Source organism: Pinus tabuliformis, chromosome 9 (assembly GCF_031772625.1).
Source record: "Pinus tabuliformis cultivar Carrire ecotype Pingquan chromosome 9, CPIR1, whole genome shotgun sequence".
In the NCBI taxonomy this organism is placed as follows: domain Eukaryota; kingdom Viridiplantae; phylum Streptophyta; class Pinopsida; order Pinales; family Pinaceae; genus Pinus; species Pinus tabuliformis.
In genome coordinates this window covers 900,407,637-900,427,067 of record NC_142307.1, presented here as the reverse complement: position 1 = coordinate 900,427,067, position 19,431 = coordinate 900,407,637, and the positions used below count along the sequence as shown (strand labels likewise).

The following is a 19,431-nucleotide window of genomic DNA, read 5'->3' as shown; positions in this document are numbered from 1 at the left end:
TCTCTACGTCAGCTCTCTGTCCTTCTACGTCACCCATGCAGGTCCCTCAACCTCTGCGCAGTCTCTAGTTGCCTTTGCGTGGCTCCTGCTACCTCTGCGTAGCCTCTTCAGTGACTGCGCTGACCTTCTGGTACTATCTTTGCCTCTCTGCTATGTACTCGCTGCCCCTCGCTGCAAGAGATCACTTGTTCGAATTTTCTCAGCAAACCATGCTCCAAAAAATTGAACTCACTGATCAATCTTGGTGTAGCTCCAACTGACCCTCAAGCCTCCTCTTATACTTTTTTTGTTGAGTTTTCAACAACCAAGATTAAGTCCCTAATCAACTGCTAAGATTAGATTTGGCTTGATCCATGTCATTTAGAACATTCTCACCCAGTTTTATATTAATACCCATTAATATTTTAATTTTCCTAAGTTTAGACTTAGGAACCCCATTAAAAATATTAATTATTTTAGTATCTCTCCAACAAGGTGGAATTTTCCCAAACCATTTATGGGTCTTGTAGATTTTATGTTCCTTAGCATCTCCACCAATCTTCATGGCTAGAGCACATCCGATGCTACCCCAAATCAACATATATATTATATAGTCTTCCAATGAGGTCGAATTGCCTTCCTTGAGGCCGACTTGATCTACATGAGGCCAACTTGTTGTGGAGGTTACATAATTTGTTTTTGACTCTAAAAAATTCTTTTTACATTGTTCGAAAGCCCAAGAAGGGTCTCATAAAATATACAATGACTCTAATTACTCTTTATTAATCCTAGGAGTCCACAATGGGGACTTTGACTAATAAAATGATGACCCAAGCATGAAACCCATGCTTTAATAAGTCACTGTAACAATAATAAAACTTCTTTTGACAAATACATTTTATGAAGACCAAACCTAGTTACATTTTTCAACATGACTTACTTGTTGAAGGTGTGCACTACAGTCCATGTACATTAAACACATTTGGCAGGTACATCGCCTCCTCTTTTATTGCTCATAACTCTTTTGCAACCTCATAAATGCTTGTATCTTCAATCGTCAATACACCTCTATCAATCACTCTTGGCTGCTCCAAGATGACTGAACATAGGTTGCCTTCTAGCACTACTTTTCCACTTCAAAGAACATTGTTGATGAGGTCTTCAACTTCTGCCCACTTCTTATCTCTCTGGTGCACCAACAATGACCAGACTTAGGGCTTGACGAGCTTCCCTCTTATCACTGATATTTCCCACCGCAAATCACTGAACTAGGGCACAATAACCAACTCACTTGATTTCTCTTTTGTTCCTCCAAAGTTCAATCCTTAGGGCACTAAACACAACCCACTTACTGCTCCTTAACACCACTAAGGAAGACAGAACTAGGGCTTGTTACCAACCCACACTGCACATAGCCCTCTTTTGCTCCTCTTTTGCTCCTCTTGCAATACTAAAGATCATTGAACTAGCGCTGATAAAACACTCTCCAAAACCAGACATACATCACCTTGTAATCATCCACAAGAAGATCAATCAACTTACCTTTTCAAGACGTCCACACCATTCTTGAAATCCACGACTTAAGCACATAAATATCTTAGGCTTTTGACCCTCTTTAGGTCGCCTATACCAGCCATAGGTCAGCCCTAACTTCGGCCTGAAAAAACCTCCAAAACCAGTGACAAATCTCTCCACAAGACCCTGATCTCCTACGCTCTTACTCAAGAAATCTCGACCTGTTGTTACAACTCTTCCTCAGGTCATATGATCATTGTCCAACATCCAAACAGGGGCTTGACCCTCCTTCAGAACCTCATATTACAGTGTGCCTTATCACAAAGAATATGTCACAAACTTGTGCCCAAAGTTCTGGCCAATCACGCGTCCAGCAGATGCCCTAACTCGACCTATCCAAAACGCAAGAAAATATCCCAAACTCATCCTTTCTTCACTTTAGATTATCTCCTATAGGTTTGTGGCCAGATCAGATCAATCTTCTCCTTGATGAGAGCACTTGTGATGGTTAGAATGAACTCCATCTTGCCTTCTATTTATAGAGTTCTTGATGGGTTTCAATTGCCACCAATGGTCACACCACATGTGTCAAGCTGACCTAAACAATTTGTTTAAACCAGTGTTGTGAAAAGCGCGATTAAATCGCGCTTTTTTCCCTGCGCCGATTTAATCGCGCTTTTTACATGAAAAAATCGGCTATTTTTTTGCCGATTTTTTTCCGAAAAAAAAAGCGCGTTTTTTTCAAAAAAAGCGCGATTTTTTTTCCGAAAAAAAGCGCGGGGTTGCCGGGATAGCACGGTTTTATAAAAAAAAATTGGTTTTTCATTTGGTCATTTGGGTTTTTTCATGCAATTTTTTTTTGAAAGAAACAAATAATTTTTGAGTGGGGCAGCTTAATGATCAAGTCTAGGCCCTAGTATGGATATGCTATTCATGGTAATGTTAAATTCTTAAAGTAAAAGTGACATTCTCCTTAATCTTCATTTTCATTCTTTTACTTAAATTTTTAACATTACCATGAAATGACTCAGGATGTTTGAGAGTGGTTCCAGCCTCATTGGATTTCATATGGAGAAAGTAGAATTTTAGATTTCATTTAAAATCCAGCAGACTTATCAGTTTTTCAGGATTTCAGGATTGGGAGATTGTAATGTTTCCAGGTGACACCACCTGCTTAGGCTACCCCTGCCACCAGTAGAGGACATGGTCTACCTCCTATAGCTCCTACTTCTAGTTCTTCAGCTTCTAGAGCACATTAGACTCCACTGCCATCTCCACCAGCACAGGCACCAACATCTACATCTAGAGGGAAAGGGAAAGCTGTGGCATTTTCTCGCAAGAGGGGCAGAGGAAATCAATAGGATTAGACCTCATTTTATTGTATATGACATTATGACATGATGAGATACATTATCATATTTTTTGTTGATATTTTGAGGCTGAGTTGGGACTCAAGAGTCAGGACTTACTATTCAGGACATGATTCAATGTTATGTTTGATTTTAGCGCTAGAAATGATATTAAACATCTTATATATTAGTTTTTTTATCATATTTATGTGTCAATGTATTTATTTTATGTTGTAGATGGTTTAGATATTAAAAAAATTGAAAAAAAATGAATATTTTTGTACCAAACGATTTTTTCCCGGTTTTTTCCGCTTTTTTCCCGATTTTTCCAATTTTTTCCGATTCGTCCCCCGCGCCGATTTAATCCCGCTCGCACTTTTCACAACATTGGTTTAAACTCCATAAAAACATAAGACAAAAAATTATTTTCATTCAACCAACACCACATAATTGAATCCTTTGGTGCCCCTTAGCCCCTTAAGGGTGCCCCACATGCTCTCAATGATAGAAACCAACAAAATCTCCACTTGGTTTCATGCCCATAACTTTGGGTACAAAATCCACTGCTTCAGTACACTTGCCCACAAGGCCCATGTGGGTCAAACTTCTCCCAAACCTAGTACCCTAGGGTGTGGGAGTACCTCCCAAGCTACACAAATGAACACCCTTTTGGGGGGTAATTATGAGCCTGATGCTAAAGGCATGCACTCAATCCTACTGGGGAGTAATTTTGGGCCTGAATAATCTCCTAACCATTCTCCCTAACCACATTTCATGGCAACCTGGTCAACACACTTGACCTAGGGAGAATGTTTGTCCTCGATGCTACAACATCAACACTCCCTCTCACTGAGGGAGGCATTTTCAACCACTCTAAGCTTGTCCCTGAAGTATACAAACTTCGCTCTGCATAGAGGCTTCGTGAAACAATTGGGACTCCAACGGTTAAGATTAAAATTTAATCGATGATTGAGATCATCTCCAAGTCGATTTATGTGAGTTTCTAGAGAATTCTCACCTTTCTCAATTACTTACCATCAACTAATCGATTTCCCTAAGTTAGACTCAGGCATTATTAATTATCGATCAATTAATTTAATTGACCCATCTCTAGGTGGAATTTCCAGATTTTTATGTTTTGGAGAACTCCTGTGTTTTAACCTCTTCACAATGTTTGAAGACTAGAACACCATCCGATGCTACAAAAACTAACAAGTCCTGCTAATAAAAATAGTCCTATGAGTTGGTTCTTGCACTTTTCCCATTCTAAAAGCATCGAGATGGATGGAAAACAATATAATGATCTAATCTAGATCACACCTCCCCATTCTATGAGGCTTTCGGCCGCCAAAAGCTTCTACTGAATGAGGTGAGGAAATTTTTCCTCCACGTTCTCTTGGAGTACCATTTAGCTTTTCCTAAAAGTTGTCCTTTCAACCCAATCCGCCAAAGGCCATGCTACCCTTGTCTCGTAGTTCTGGACCTCTTCTGCAAAACTATATCCTCTATCTTTGCCAGAGTATCTGGTGCCAAATCCTCTACAGAAGGTAGGACATGTTCCTCTTCCTGATCTAGCATGGAGGCTAATAGAATTTCATATTCTCCACATTCACTATTGAGTAAATGTGCATGTATGGGGGTATATTGAGTCTATAGGCGTTATCTCCCACCTTTTCAAGTATCTCAAAGGGACCACACTACAAAGCCTTGATTTTCTTTCTAGGACCCTGTAACCTCTCCTTGTTCAACTATAACCATGTGTTGTCTCCCACCTTGAATGAATTGTTTGTTTTGTGTTGATCATGTTTGGCCTTATATTTTTCCTAATGTTGATTTGGGGTGGCATCGGATGTGCCCTAGGTTTCAAATTTTTGCAGGGAGACTTGGGCACATGCATTCCAAAGAACCCAGGAACCATTTTGGGAAATTCCACCCATAAATGATTTTATTAAAATAATTAATATTTTTAATGGGGTTCCTAAGTCTAAACTTAGGAAAATTAAAATATTAATGGGTGTTAATCTAATTGTTGGTGAATCTTCAAGAAAAAGATGGAGATCAAGTCAAAACGATCTGAGCCTTTGATTAGGATTTAATCTAGGCCATTGGTTGTTCAATAGGAAGATATAAGAAGGGGCTTCAGGGTCATTTGGAAAATACACATTGAGAGATCAAGGAAATCAAATTTTCTGAAGTGAAAAGTTCTCAGAAAGAAAATAGATTGAGGAGATTTCTTGCAGTAGAGGGGCAGTGAGAATCTGGAAGAAGGAATTTTTAGAGAGTACAAGGCAGAGGAAGAACAGAAAGATGTCCAGAGGGAGGCTAATGCTGGCCCATGTAGTGTTGATGCCAAGGCAACACAGTCCTTGAGGGGAAGTCGAGTTTCTTACTGAGGGAAGTCGAGTTTTAGTTGTCGGTAGCCAGGGTGTGAGTCTAGAAGGCAGAAGTTTGATTTTCTCAGCCAACAGAGGATTCGGAAGAGGGGCAGCGTAATACACAAGAGGGGTGACGCGGAAACTACCGGGAGTGACGTAGTTCTGCGCAGAGGCCACACAGAGGATGACACAGAGCCTCCAGTTCAGTTAGATCAGTCATTGATTCTCCAGTGAAAGGGTGAGATCATTTCACCAGTCTTTTGTTCAGTATTCTCTCTGTATCGGGTTGCTAGTTGAGCATCCTAGAATTGTACTCTGATTTTCTCTTGCATAATAATAAAACCCTCAGCTGCTGCACTAGTTTTCCTGCATTGGGTTTCTTCGGGGACTATTGTCCAAAAATAATGGTGTCCTATGTGTTTCTACTTTCCTTGCTCAGTTTCTTTGTTTTAGAATCATATTTAATTTGGTATAGGCTGCTTTAGTAATTTACTTCAATGTTTCAAGAAGAAATATGAAATAAGCTTGTAATGTAATTACAATCTAGGTGAAGTAGATTCAGTTGGTTGCAATAGGAATCCTGAGATTGTTAGATCTAGGAATTCTCACATGCTATCGGCGTTGTTGATGTGAAACAGGAAGAGCAAATCTAGCACTGAAGCAAGGGCCAACATGCTGCAGCAAGCAATAGTTCGAATCCCCTGAGGGATTGCGCAGTTCTAGCGAGGAGGGCTATATTTTCGAGGTTGTCTCTTTCTGAGTGAGTCGACAGAGAGGTAAGACTGCCACATCGAGAATTTGCCAAGGCAGAAGGAACCACGCAGAGCCTCAGCGTAGAGCTAGAGGGATGCAGTTTTCTGCAAGTTGAGTGTTGGGTAGAAAATTCGTTGGAAGAAGGAAGCAGATCGCATAGTGACAGAGTACTTCCTCAGTGGTTTCTTGCCGAGGAAATTAGTATTTCTCATTTGCTGGGAAGCAGAGGAGCAACAGACTTACCAGCGCCATCAGGGAGTGCGTAAGCCAGCCTAGGAGCTACGTAGTACAGAGAAAGAGGGACTTGTTCGACATTTTTCGGAGGATATGGCAACCAGTGCCTTGAAGGACCAGGACAGGTTGGACAGAGCTTCCAACTACGTCATCTGATAGGCTAGAATGTCTTTCCTTCTAGATGAGCATGCCCTTAAGACGTATGTTAATAATGCGGTAGCTAAACCTGCGGATGCAAATCCGCTAAAGAAGTACAAGGCTAAGGTGGCAAAGGCCAAGAGGATTATCCTGGATGGAGTCAAGGATCACGTGGTGTGCCACGTTGCTAGCAGAGCAACTGCTAAGGAGATGTGGGATGCTTTGGCCACATTGTATCAGGGATCTTCCGAGCAGCAAAAGATGTACTTAGAGCAGAAGCTGAGATCTACTCAGATGTAGAAGGGAGAGCATGTGGATCCCTTCCTCATGAAGCTGAAGGAGACCCGTTATGAGTTGTTGGTTGCGGGGCATACACCTCAGGATTTAGAGTTAGTAAGATTGGCCCTAAATTTTGTCTTAGATGGGTCGCAAGTCTTTGTCCAAAGTATCCTGGGTAGAGAAGCATTGCCTAATTGGGATGAGATGTGGGAAGCTCTAAAACAAGAGGAGCTGAGCAGAGACCCAGTCAAGGTCAAATTTGATGAAAGCAGCAGCAGTGGGTCAAAGCCCAAGGAGGAGGAGGAGGAGAATGCAACCCTTGCATTGAAGGGACAACAAGGGCAACAAAGACGAAAGAAGGACGTCTCCAAGGTGAAGCGTTTCAGATGTGGCGAGATGGGCCACTATGCATCCTAGTGTCGTTGAAGAAAAAGGACAAGGATGAGAAGCATGATCCTAAGGTTTCAGCCACAAAGATCGAATAGGAGGAGGAGTTTGCCATGACAACCAAGATACCTCTAGGAGGGAGGTGAGCTGATTTAAAACTGTAGCTCAATAGAGCTACAGATGGGCAGGATCCTTGAGGAGCCCACCTCTTGGGTCATCACTTTGCTATGGGAGCCCATGATCAGTAGTAGCAGGATGAAGGAGTTTTCAGTTGGTGCCATGGAGTGTAGGAATGACAAATGCAGTAGTTAGCAACGCTAGAACTTGAGCAGCGCAGAGTAGAGAGGCAACAATGCGTAGAGGCACAGAGCAGAGCTTCAGTAGTGCAGTGGCTTCAGAAGACAGCGTGGGACTAGCAGCAGTCAGGCTTTCAGCACTAAGGTGTATCCACTGGATACTTGTCCAGTTTTGGGTGTTTTCAGTTGCTTCTCTAAACAACTAAGTTGTTGTACGGATGCAGTGTTAGCAGTGGCAGTGCTAGCAACATAGCAAATGCAACATTTGAGAGGGAGCTATAGTACAGATGTAGCATTGACAGTGGTAGTGTCAAAGGTAGCAGTACAGTAGCAGCAATAGCGCAGTAGTTGGTGGACAGCATGTCAGACATCAGTAGCGCAGAGGACAATGATTTAGAGTCAGAGCAGTATGCAGCAACAGTATATTGCTAGAGCACATTCCTCGCTAAGTGGGAGTGTTGACTTGGGGTAGCATCGGATGTCCTCTAGGTCTCAAATTTTGCAGGGAGGCTTGGGCACATGCATTCCAAAGAACCTAGGAACCGTTTTGGGAAATTCCACCCAGAAATGATTTTATTAAAATAATTAATATTTTTAATGGGATTCCTAAGTCTAAACTTAGGAAAATTAAAATATTAATGGGTATTAATCTAATTGTGGGGGAATCTTCTAGAAAAAGATGAAGATCAAGTCAAAACGATTTGAGCCTTTGATTAGGAGTTAATCTAGGCCGTTGGTTGTCCAAGAGGAAGATATAAGAAGGGGCTTGAGGGTCATTTGGAAAACACACACTGAGAGATCAAGGAAATTGATTTTTTTTAAGTGAGAAGTTCTCAAGAAGAAAATTGATTGAGGAGATTTCTTGCAGCAGAGGGGCAGTGAGAATCCAGAAGAAATAATTTCTGGAGAGTACGAAGCAAAGGAAGAACAGAAAGACACCTAGAGGGAGGCTGACGCTGGCCCATGCAATGTTGACGCAAAGGCAGCGCAATCCTTGAGGGGAAGTTGAGTTACCCGCTGAGGGAAGTCGAGTTTCAGTTGCCGAAAGTCGAGGTGTGAATCCAGAAGGCAAAAGTTCGATTTTCTCATCCAGCAGAGGATCCAGAAGAGGGGCAGCGTAATACCCAGGAGGGGTGACGCAAAAACTGTCAGGAGTGATGTAGTTCTGCGCAAAGACCACCTAGAGGGTGATGCAGTTCTGCATAGAGGCCACGTAGAGGGTGACGCAGAGCCTCCAGTTCAGCCAGATTAGTCACTGATTCTCTAGTCAGAGGGAGAGATCATTTCACCAGTCTTTTGTTCACTATTCTCTCTGTATCGGATTACCAGTTGAGCATCCTAGAATTGTACTCAGATTTTCTCCTACATAATAATAAAACCCTCAGAGTTGTTGCACCGGTTTTCCCGCATTAGGTTTTTCCAAGGACTATTGTCCAAAAATAACAGTGTCCTATGTGTTTCTATTTTCCTTGCTCAGTTTCTTTGTTTCAGAATCATATTTAATTTGGTTTAGGCTACTTCAGTAATTTACTTCAATGTTTCAAGAAGAAATCTGAAATAAGCTTGTAATGTAATTATAATCTAGGTGAAGTAGATTCAGTTGGTTGTAGTAGGATTCCTGAGATTATTAGATCTAGGAATTCTCACACTAGCAACTTCAGTAATGTCTCCTGTACCTGTATATGGATCTCCTTAATCTTCTCAATAAATTTTCAGCCCTCAAGGCATCCCCTGTAAGATCCTCCCTCACTCCTACTTGCTACCCATGTGCAATATCCAAAGGTAAAGTTGGCAAATATCCAAAACAAGTTTCAAATAGGGACTTAACAGTGGAAGAGTAGACTGCTCTATTATAAGAGTGTTGTATGTATGCTATATTTTCATCCCAGGTCTTCAAACGCATCTGATTGTAACCCCTCAAAAGCTACACCAAAGTCTTGTTGACAACTTATGTCTGCCCATCTATCTGTAGATGGAATGTTGTAGACCTATTTAACTTCGTGTGCATCTTCTCCCATAAGGTAGTCCAAAATGCACTAAGAAATATTGTGTCCCTAATTGAAATGATGATCCTCGGTATCCAAAGTGCACCTAGACCTGTCCAAAGAACATTTTTTTTGCTTCTTGCCTATAAGTGGTCTTTTTACAAGGCATCAGAATACCCATCTTACTGAACCTGTCAACTACCATGGATAGGTAGTCATGTCCCTTCCTGGTCGTTGGTAAACATCCCACAAGGTCCATGGAAATGCTTTCCCAGGGACAGGTGGGTACAATTAAAGGATGATATAGACCTTGTTTTATGTTACTAGACTTGTTGGTATAGCAAAGCATGCATCCTCTTATGAACCTAGCTATTTGTTCTTGCATCTTGGGCCAATACACATACCTCTACAAGTTGGTCACAGTGTTCTCTACACCAAAGCACCTTGTGAGGTCCAATTTAGACTTATCTGTTGAAGGGCACTTTTCCCATGTCAATGCCCCCTTAGGTGAGAGTTAGTATCAAGAAACAAGCTAATAAGAAGATTACTGGGTGGCTTTGCTAATCTGACTAAGACCATCCTTGAAACAAAGTCCTGTTTCCAAAGGGTGCATTTCAGGGACATCCCTTTTTCATAAGACATGTTGGTACAACAGTAGGCCACCTAGAAAATGCTTAGGTATCCATTATGGTAGCTCCAATTTCCCACCTAAAAACAGTCCCAAAAAAAAAGCCATTTTGTTGCACCTTTTTATTGCATGGGAGGGCCTTGCTAGAGTTTTTAGTATTTCTACTTCCTCTCAAAATCCCTAAAAGTTCAATTTGTTGGTCAAAGAGGCAAGGGAAACAACAAGAGAAGAGTCTGTCAGAAGCAACAAGAATTCTAGTTTGCATAGGTATAGAGAGCTTGTTGTGAGTGAGTACAGGAGTTTTTTACATTTCCTCTCCAAGTTCTAAGGTTATTGATTTCAATTTTCAAATATTTACTTTCAGCCACTAAAACTTGACAAAACCCAGAGACAAAGAAAGAATATCCCACTCTAGTTCCCATTCAAGCATAAAAAATGTTCAATTAAAGAGCACATTCAAGTTTCAACACAAAAGAATTATATGCAAACTTTATGGCACAACAAGACATCGGTATCACAAATCAAGTAGCTCTTCAAAATAGGAGAGACCAAAGACAAAAAATAAAAAGCAAGAAGATACACCATGCTCTGGACATATTTTGAGAAAGATAAGAGATGCAATGAGCTGCAAATGTGCCCAGAGATCAAATTTGAGGTCATTGTGTTATTTGAAAACCTGTACTCGGTTGTTTCTGGGTTCAGGACATTAAAGGAAGAAAAGCAGAATATGGAGACTTTCAAGGCAAAAATGCTCTACTGCATGGAGTGTATCATCCATGAAGGTCTGCAGTACCCACTTCCAGTCCTTGTTGGATTGGAAATTCTACATTCTGCAGGCTTAGAGTCTGCCCAGAAGCCCCATCCAATTCAGCCAACTCAATGCAGCCCCTTGTTTTGAAGATATCTGAAGTATGGTATTCAGTTTTCAATTTTAGCTCTCATTGATAGTAGTGCTAGTAACATGTTTTTGGTTTGTAGTAACAGTTCCACTTTTGATCTGGACAGCCAAAGATGTATGTATGGTTTTAATAGGGATTATAGCTGATGTGGACTCTAACCCATGTATGTACAATGTACTTTCACTAAAAGAAAATTTGATATATATATATATATATATATATATATATAGAGAGAGAGAGAGAGAGAGAGAGCACACACACGAATGTTGTTTTTCTTATATAAAAAATAAATAATGTTTATGTCAAGCAAAATTAAGGCATAAATTCAACATGGTGAATTTTACAAGTAGAAGAAAATTCTTAAAGGAAACATAAGGCTTGTTAAAAAAAGAAGAGAGCCCATAAACCTATTAGATAAAACGAACACAGAAATTGAAGGCAGGGTTGTATAAAGCATATGTCATGTAAATATCAAAGAATATCAGCGTACTTTTAACAGTGATCTAAGGAAATATTGCTCACATTGAATTTTACAATGGCAAAGTATAGAATCCATGCATCAAATTCCCATTTTGCTAAAAAATAAAAGAAAGTTTTCAAAATCACCTTTGGCATTTTAAACTCAAGCAACTCAACTTCCCATTGAATGTTTGCACCTTCTGGAACATTCTCAGGTCTGTATTCATAAAGTAATTTTTTAAACATTATATAGAATTCGACCTTGCCTCATAGTATCACAGTATTAACAGTATGAAAAGCCCAAAACTAATGACAACACAAAGAAAAACACATTTTGACATCACCGTTTAAATTTGTCATAGGCATAATCTGATGTGCTCGAAATAAGAGCAATCTCATTTGGAAGCATTAGTCGTATGCACATTTCTAGTCCCTCTGGAACCTGTAGTCAAAAAAGAAATTGTGTCAATCCTACCTTTATTTCTGCCGTTGCACTATTTTACATTACCTTCCACAAACAACTCAGTTTTATCAAATAACGATTGAACAAAGGATAGATTTTAGCAAGGTTTCTAAAGGAATATATCTGCGATATTATCATTAATTATGTGTCTATATTTTATGCAACTGGAGCATTTTCTACAGTTTTAAAAAATTAAAATAAGATGTTATGAAATGTTAATTCAGTCTATCCCAAATGTTCTAATAGTTGAATGTGAAGTTTATATCAGAGATGATGTCAAAATTGGAAAATGTCTACTAAAGAATGTTATTTTCCTACCCAGAAAAGTCTTCTCCTGCTCTCAAATCTCTGTGGAAACCTTTGCTCCGATGCTTTCTCTAGCTTCAACTGTGCCCTTGCTGAATACTTGCAACTGGGTAGTTGAACTGCTCAAATGATACTCTATGCCTTCTCCAAACCCTTCGACCTGCTCTTATGATCTCTCATTCGAGTCTCAACGGCCACGATCATCTCTCAACTGATGGCTAAGCTCAATTTGACTTCATCCATGGAAGTCTCTAGAGAAAAATCAAACTTCCTTAATTAATTCCCTTTAATTAACCAATTTCCCTAAGTTAGACATAAGAACTTTTAATTATTGGCTAATTAATTTAATTAAGGTGTCTCCAAGTCTTTTCTTGCGAAACATTTCCTGATTTTTGGAGATCTCATGTTCCTTAGCCTTTTAGACATCATATGAGACTAGAACACCTATCCACTACTACCATATCTAAAAACTAACACTCCCTCTTAGCAAGGAAGGCGTTCTCCACTATACCCATCTGCTCCATAAAGTAGACAAACGTTGCTCTCCCCAGGGCCCTCGTAAGTATATTAGCCACCTATTGGTATGTGGGAACATGTTGTAGCCAAAATGATCCATGTTGTTGGTGTCTGGCATCTGTGGTACCTCCTTCCTTCACATCTTCGAGCTGATCTGACTTCCTGTCACTGGAATCACTATGAAGAAAACACTTTGGCAGTCACTGTCTACCATGCTATTACGCATACTCTAATCTCACATTGCTAATGCCTCTGTGCTGGAGTCTATCTGGCTAAAATTGCACCTTTCTCATTGCAACTGGGCCATTCGCATTGCCTCCAACCTGCCTCTGCACTACTGCCATCACTGCACCTGTGTGTACTGATCTCTCAAAACCTGAAGATCCAAGCTTCCATAGGGTTGCTCCCTCTGAAGCTAGACTCCCTTTGAGGCTCAAACTTTCACTAATCTACTGTGTCGCTGCAACTAGCTGTGCAACTCTCCCTTGAGTTTCTGACTATGCCACACTGACTCTGCACAGTCTCTCAAGTATATGACTGCACCTTTCTAACACTTGATCCCCCTACTACTCTACTACTATGGGCTCCCGTAGCAAAGGTAATGATCCATCTAAGAAACCAACAACTGGATCTGATCTATTGATCAAGCCCTCCCTAGCTAGATCTAGACCTCCTTGTTGCTCCTCCCTCGAACCCTATCTGTCTTGTTGAGAAATCTGGGGCATAAGCAGTGAGAGATTTCTCTATTTGATAATTGTTTGTGATATACTTTTTACTTAGCTTATATTCTTCTCTTCATTATGTTATTATTGTGTTCTTTTAATCAAGACAATTACCAATATGCACAGTAGAAGACAAGTGACACAGCATGTAGGCTAGTCAGCCAGGGCCAAAACCTCTCACCTCTTGAGAGGAAAACCCTATCAAAATTCTTCTTAAATATCTTCAATTGACGAATACCAAGACCATGACAAAGACCCTTGACTCTAGTATCCTCCCAAGAACCTTGTCACTAACCTTGATGTTCTGCATCTTCCCTTTCTCGACTTCCTTCTTGACCTTAAACAACTCTCCTCGGCGTCTAGAGAAACTCAGTCTCTATCCTTCACATTGCTTCTTCTCGGCTTCCCTTAGAGAATCTCAGTCTCTAGACTTCTCACTGCTCTTCTCGTCTTTCTTTGGGGAATCTCGGTCTTTAGATCAGAAACCCTAGAATATGCCTCTTAACTGGTCTCCTTTGTGAGAATTTCTGAATCTATACATCAGAAATCCTACTGCAATCACTGGTTTATCATCTCCTACTTGTTCTTTACATTCATCAAGTTATTTAATTACTTAAACAGCGATGAAAACACTATTGTAGCCTACACATACATACAGATCATGAACTAAAATAAACTAAGACAATCACACAAGGGACACCGTGATTTTTGGATAATCCTCCCCGGAAAAACCCAATTCAGGAAAACCAGTGCAGCATATAGAGGGTTTGTATTGTTAAGCAGATTCTTCAATACAACTAGAGTGCCAAATGTGGCTCACCCAACAAAGAATAACCTTGGCAGAAGTACCTCTATCTGGGGACAGATATTTTAGCAAATCCAGCAACTGGATGATCAAACCCCACAGATGACAAATGTTGTCCCCAATGCTAGGCAGCGATGGCTACTCCAATGAGGGTGATATGCTGAACTGCTCTCTATTTGCCCCACAGAAAAACCCCAACGCTACCTCTAAGGGCCTGCGTCAACCCCTCTAGCTTCTACATCACCTACGTTAGCCTCTTTTGCCTCTGCGTCCCCCTCTTTGTAGCTGCGTTGTCTCTCTTTGTGTTGCTCTACCTCTCTGCTATGTATTCTTCGACCTTGGACTGAAGTCCCTCTACCGAAATGCCTCTCAATGCAACTCAAATCACTTAGCTCGACTTTCTCAGCAAACCACGCCCCAGAAAAATCGAACTCTTTGATCTCTTGGTGTATCTCCAACTGACCCTCAAGCCTCCACTTATACTTTTCCTGTGGATGAATCAACGGTCAAGTTAAGTCCCTAATCAATAGCTAAGATTAGAACTGGCTTGATCCTCGTCACTTAGAACCTTCTCACCCATACTTTTATTAATACACATCATTATTTTTATTTTCCAAAGTTTAGGTTTAGGAACCCATTAAAAATATTAATTATTTTAATAACTCCTCATCGAGGTGGAATTTCTTGAAACGATTTCTGGGTTCTGGAGATCTCATGTGTTCTAGCCCCTCCACAAAATTCCAGAGCTAGAGTACATTCGATGCTACCCAAAATCAACACTCCCTCTTAGCGAGGAATGTGCTCTAGCAATACTTGCCCATATATGCATTACATTGATCTACTACATCGGTCCTCTGTGCTGTTGATGCTTGGCCTGCTACCCTTCATCCACCGCACCGCTGCTTTCTGTACCACTCCCCATGACTTTTCCACTATCATATCTCCCTCTCAAAATGCTGCATCATGCTGCCCATAGCACAGCCACTACTAACCACTGCATTGCAACTCAGTTATTGAGAAGTAAGTAACTTGAACTTCACCCAAAAACTGACATCCTGGTCAATATGGATGCCTCGTGATGGTGAAGCTCCCTCTGCTGCTAATATGTGTTGACCGTCTGTTGCCGCTACGCTGCTGCAAACTGCTCTATGCCTCTCGCATGCTACAACATACACTATGCTGCCTCAGACTTTGGCACTCTAGCTCTGCCACTGTTGCAACATCACACCTCACTCCAACCGACACCCGTCATTTTGCTACTATCGATAAGCGCTCCCGTTGCTGTATGTGATCCAAGAGTTTGGGCACCTCAAGGATCCTGCCCCTCATGTAGTCCTCTCAACTACAACTCCATGTCGCCCCACCTCTTCTCCAGAGGCACATGAGCACTCATGGCACAATCATCATCCTCGCCTTCCTTGTCCGCTTTCGCTGGAGCAACCTTTGATTCAGAAGCTTCCCCCTTGCCCTTCTTCCGGGGACACTGAGTGGCATAATGTCCCAGTTCCCCACAGTTGAAGCATCTGACCTTGGTGATGTCCTTCTTCTTCCTCTTTTGTTGCCCCTGTTGTCCCGCTGATGCGAGAACTGCATGCTCCTCTTCCTTCTTCTTGACTCGGGTTCCCTTGCCGCTACTTCCTACCTTGGTCAACCTCCTGAGCTCTTCTTGGTGAAGAGTTGCCCACATATCCTCCCAACTAGGGAGAGTCGCTCTGCCCAAAATACTTTGGACAAATGTCTCCCAGTCCTCGGTGACTACATTTAGGGCAGTCCTTACCATGAATTCAAGATTTGGTGTAGACCCCACAGAAGTCAATTGGTCGTGAATCCCTTACAACCTGAAAAGGAAGGGATTTATCTCCTCTCCTTTTTACATCTGGTAGTGTCTCAACTAATTTTTTAATAGCATCTTTTGTTGCACGGAAGAGCCTTGGTACAAGGTGGTCAGGGTCTCCCACATCTCCCTTGTTGTTTCCTTCTCAGCAATGTCTAGTACTACATGATCTTTGACACCGTCTAGGAGCATGCACTTTGCTTTTGCCTGGGCCTCCTCATACTTCTTTGCCGCATCAGCGTCAACTAGAACAACAACCACTTTCAAGGCATAGTCCTTGATGCGATGTTTATCTAGGATTGCCAGGATCTTGGCCTTCCAGATGACAAAATTGGATGCTCCATTCAATCTGTCCTGATACCTCAACCCATTCATAGCCATCTCTGCTCAAAAAATAGGACTGGTTCTCTTCTCCCTCTCTTGCCATTAATCTAGCAGGACTTGTGTTAGGCCCCTATACTACTAGTGTAACCCCTTATTGTCATCAGTACAACCCACTTATTATATTGATGTACCCATGTAGTGCCCATATTGTTACTATTGTGCCCCATAGAAACCCACTATTGTTATTATTGTGCCCTTACATTATTATTGTTATGTCGGCTCTGATTATGTTATGACCCCTTAGACTCCTATATATAGAAAGGAGGTCTTTTCATTTGTATCATCCAAGAATTGTTCATTTATGTAATGTAAAGGAGGTTGCCCCCTCGAAGAGGCTGAATTCTAAGGCGTTGATCTATCTTTTCTATCTTTTCTTGAGCTGGTTTCATAACATTTGGTATCAGAGCTTTGGATTCTAGGGTTTCGCTGCTCCAAACAGGTCATCGTGGCATTTTCGCTATAACTTTGTTTCTGCGACGTTTCAGAAGTTGCAAAAAAAACCCATTTGAGAAGAAATCGCGCTGAACCTCGGGTCTGAATTTCAGAGCTTTTCGCGTTATATTTGCGGAGATATGATCTAAGGAAGTTGGTCTTTTTCAGACTCCTGAATTACATTCCAAACAAGTGACCTGGGGAAAATCGTCATAACTTTCTCTCTGGGGATCGGATTGAAATTTCATAAGAAGGTACAGAAAGAGGATGGACTGTAGTTTCTTGTATGCATTTCTCAGATCCAAATGTCGAAATAGTGACACGTGGGACTTCATACAATTTTGCTCTTCTGGAAAGGTCTATAATCAGGTCATCTTGGGAGATTGTGCATAACTCTTTCTTAGAAATCCAATTTGGATCAGACTAGTGGCATTGGAAAGAGGACACAGAGGGCTACTATAGGTCACAATTTCAGAACTTAAAGATCCGAAAGTACAGAGTTATAGTCGTTTCAAGGTCAAGCTACTAAAATCAAGAAAAAGCAAGATGAGGAAGTTTGATGGCAAGGATCCGGTAAATTGGATACTTCAGATGGAGCAATATTTTGATCTACATGGTGTACAACTGTTACAAAAGGTATGTATTGCATCTTCATATTTAGAACCAGATCAATTTTTATGGTACGAAGGGCTTTGTTCTCGTAAACAACTTGTTACGTGGTAAATTTTCATGGAGGAAATGATAGCACATTATGAGGATACAAAGAGCAACACCACAACAATTGGAAAGAGTAAAAGGGATTTGTGACATATTGGAAAGCAAAATTATGGAATCCAGGAAGCATACCCCTCACAACTATAAAGATGGAAGTGTTGTTTCTCCTAGCCTTCCACAACCTACAAGGGTTACACCACAACAATTGGAAGAAAAAAGAGAAAAAGGGCTTTGTTACAATTGTGATAGCAAATGCACTAAAGGTCATAAGTGTGCAGAGAAGAAATTATTTTACATAGAATATGAAGAGGAGGAAGAAAAGGATCAAGAAACATCAAAAGAAGAAGATATACGCTAGGACCCCACCCCAGAGAAAGAAGAAATGAATCAGACGATATATTGTAAAGCATTGGCAGGAATTACCACTCCTCAAACTATCAAGATAGAAGGACATATCAAGAAGAAAAATGTTCAAGAAGTGAAAGATCACATCAAGCATCAAGAAATGAATCCGACCATATCTTGTAAAGGATTGGAAGAAATTACCACTCCTCAAACTCTAGAGATAGAAGGACATATCAAGAAGAAAAAGGTTCAAGCAGAGAAAGATCACATCGAGCATCAACAACAAGTTCTCCAACCTCTAAAGGATAACACCACTTCAGTGCAAAATCAAACAAAACAACAAGTAGATCAACATTGTAGTGAAAAATGTTTTGATGTAGATGATTTGGTATTTTTACTGCTACATCTCAAGCAAGCTATTTATGAGAAGGAAATGTTGGCAATACTACATGCACTTAAAATATGGTGACCTTACCGAATGGGAAGACTCTTCAAGGATGAGGATGTGGAAGAATTGTTTTGTGCTATTTCTATTATCCAACCAGATTGGATAGAAGAAGCAAGGGATGAATGGAAGAAGGACGAAGAAGTATGGCCACTTATTCAAAAGTTGCAAAAGATCCCAATTCAAACAATATTGCCAGAAATTGAAGAGGAAGGAAAAATCATATTGGAACCTGGAGCAGTCACAGAAACAAGAACCCGACAGCGACGAAATCAATCAATTTCAGAGTATCTCATCAAGTGGAAGAACTTACCCACTAAAGATTCCACATGGGAGGACAAGAATTTTATACAGAAGCATCAAGAACTACTCAAGTGTTGAGGACAACACTTTTTGAAGGAGAAGGGCATGTTAGGCCCCTATACTACTAGTGTAACCCCTTATTGTCATTAGTACAACCCACTTATTATATTGATGTACCCATGTAGTGCCCATATTGTTACTATTGTGCCCCATAGAAGCCCACTATTGTTATTATTGTGCCCTTACATTATTATTGTTATGTCGGCTCTGATTATGTTATGATCCCTTAGACTCCTATATATAGAAAGGAGGTCTTTTCATTTGTATCATCCAAGAATTGTTCATTTATGTAATTTAAAGGAGGTTGCCCCCTCGAAGAGGCTGAATTCTAAGGCGTTGATCTATCTTTTCTATCTTTTCTTGAGCTGGTTTCATAACAACTTGGATCTAGATTCCTTGGGTGCAAGAAACCCTCTAAGGAACAAGCTCCTCTCTAGACTCCATCTGAGTCCTGATTTCCCCCTCAGAAATCCTCCGACCAACTGTCGAATCGCTCCTCTCCAATCCTCCTATGCTGCTGCAACCCGGATCTAGATTTATTGGCTAGAAATCTGTCAAGAAAGTGATTCCCTCTACCTTGGCTCTGTCTCCACAGACGCTATTCTGCACCAACAAATACAAGGTCCAAACAGCTCTTCAAATCAAAATCTTCTCTGCTCCCTTAGCCCTGGCAACTGAAGAATTTGAGCCCCTTTGGCTCCACGCAATCACTGTGTGACTTGGATCAGCTCCTCCTGGCCACTACATCAATCCTTCATGGCTCAGAAAGATGATGTGGCACTGCGTGAGACTGATCTGCCCCCCGTGCTTCTGCGCTAGCCTAGAT

The 19,431-nt window shown here is 41.0% G+C and overlaps 1 protein-coding gene across 8 annotated transcripts in view; it reads right to left on the bottom strand.

Annotated features, from left to right (window-relative positions):
• Nucleotides 1-19,431, bottom strand: part of PAS1 (FKBP-type peptidyl-prolyl cis-trans isomerase family protein) — a 434,604-nt gene that overhangs the window by 106,842 nt on the left and 308,331 nt on the right. For all 8 annotated transcript variants that reach the window (XM_089446138.1, XM_089446141.1, XM_089446137.1 and 5 more), the window contains exons 13-14: nucleotides 11,621-11,718; nucleotides 11,424-11,493 (exon numbers count right to left, since the gene is read on the bottom strand). In XM_089446138.1, coding sequence (XP_089302264.1) covers nucleotides 11,424-11,493; nucleotides 11,621-11,718 — 168 coding nt within the window. The remainder of the gene's footprint in view (nucleotides 1-11,423; nucleotides 11,494-11,620; nucleotides 11,719-19,431) is intronic.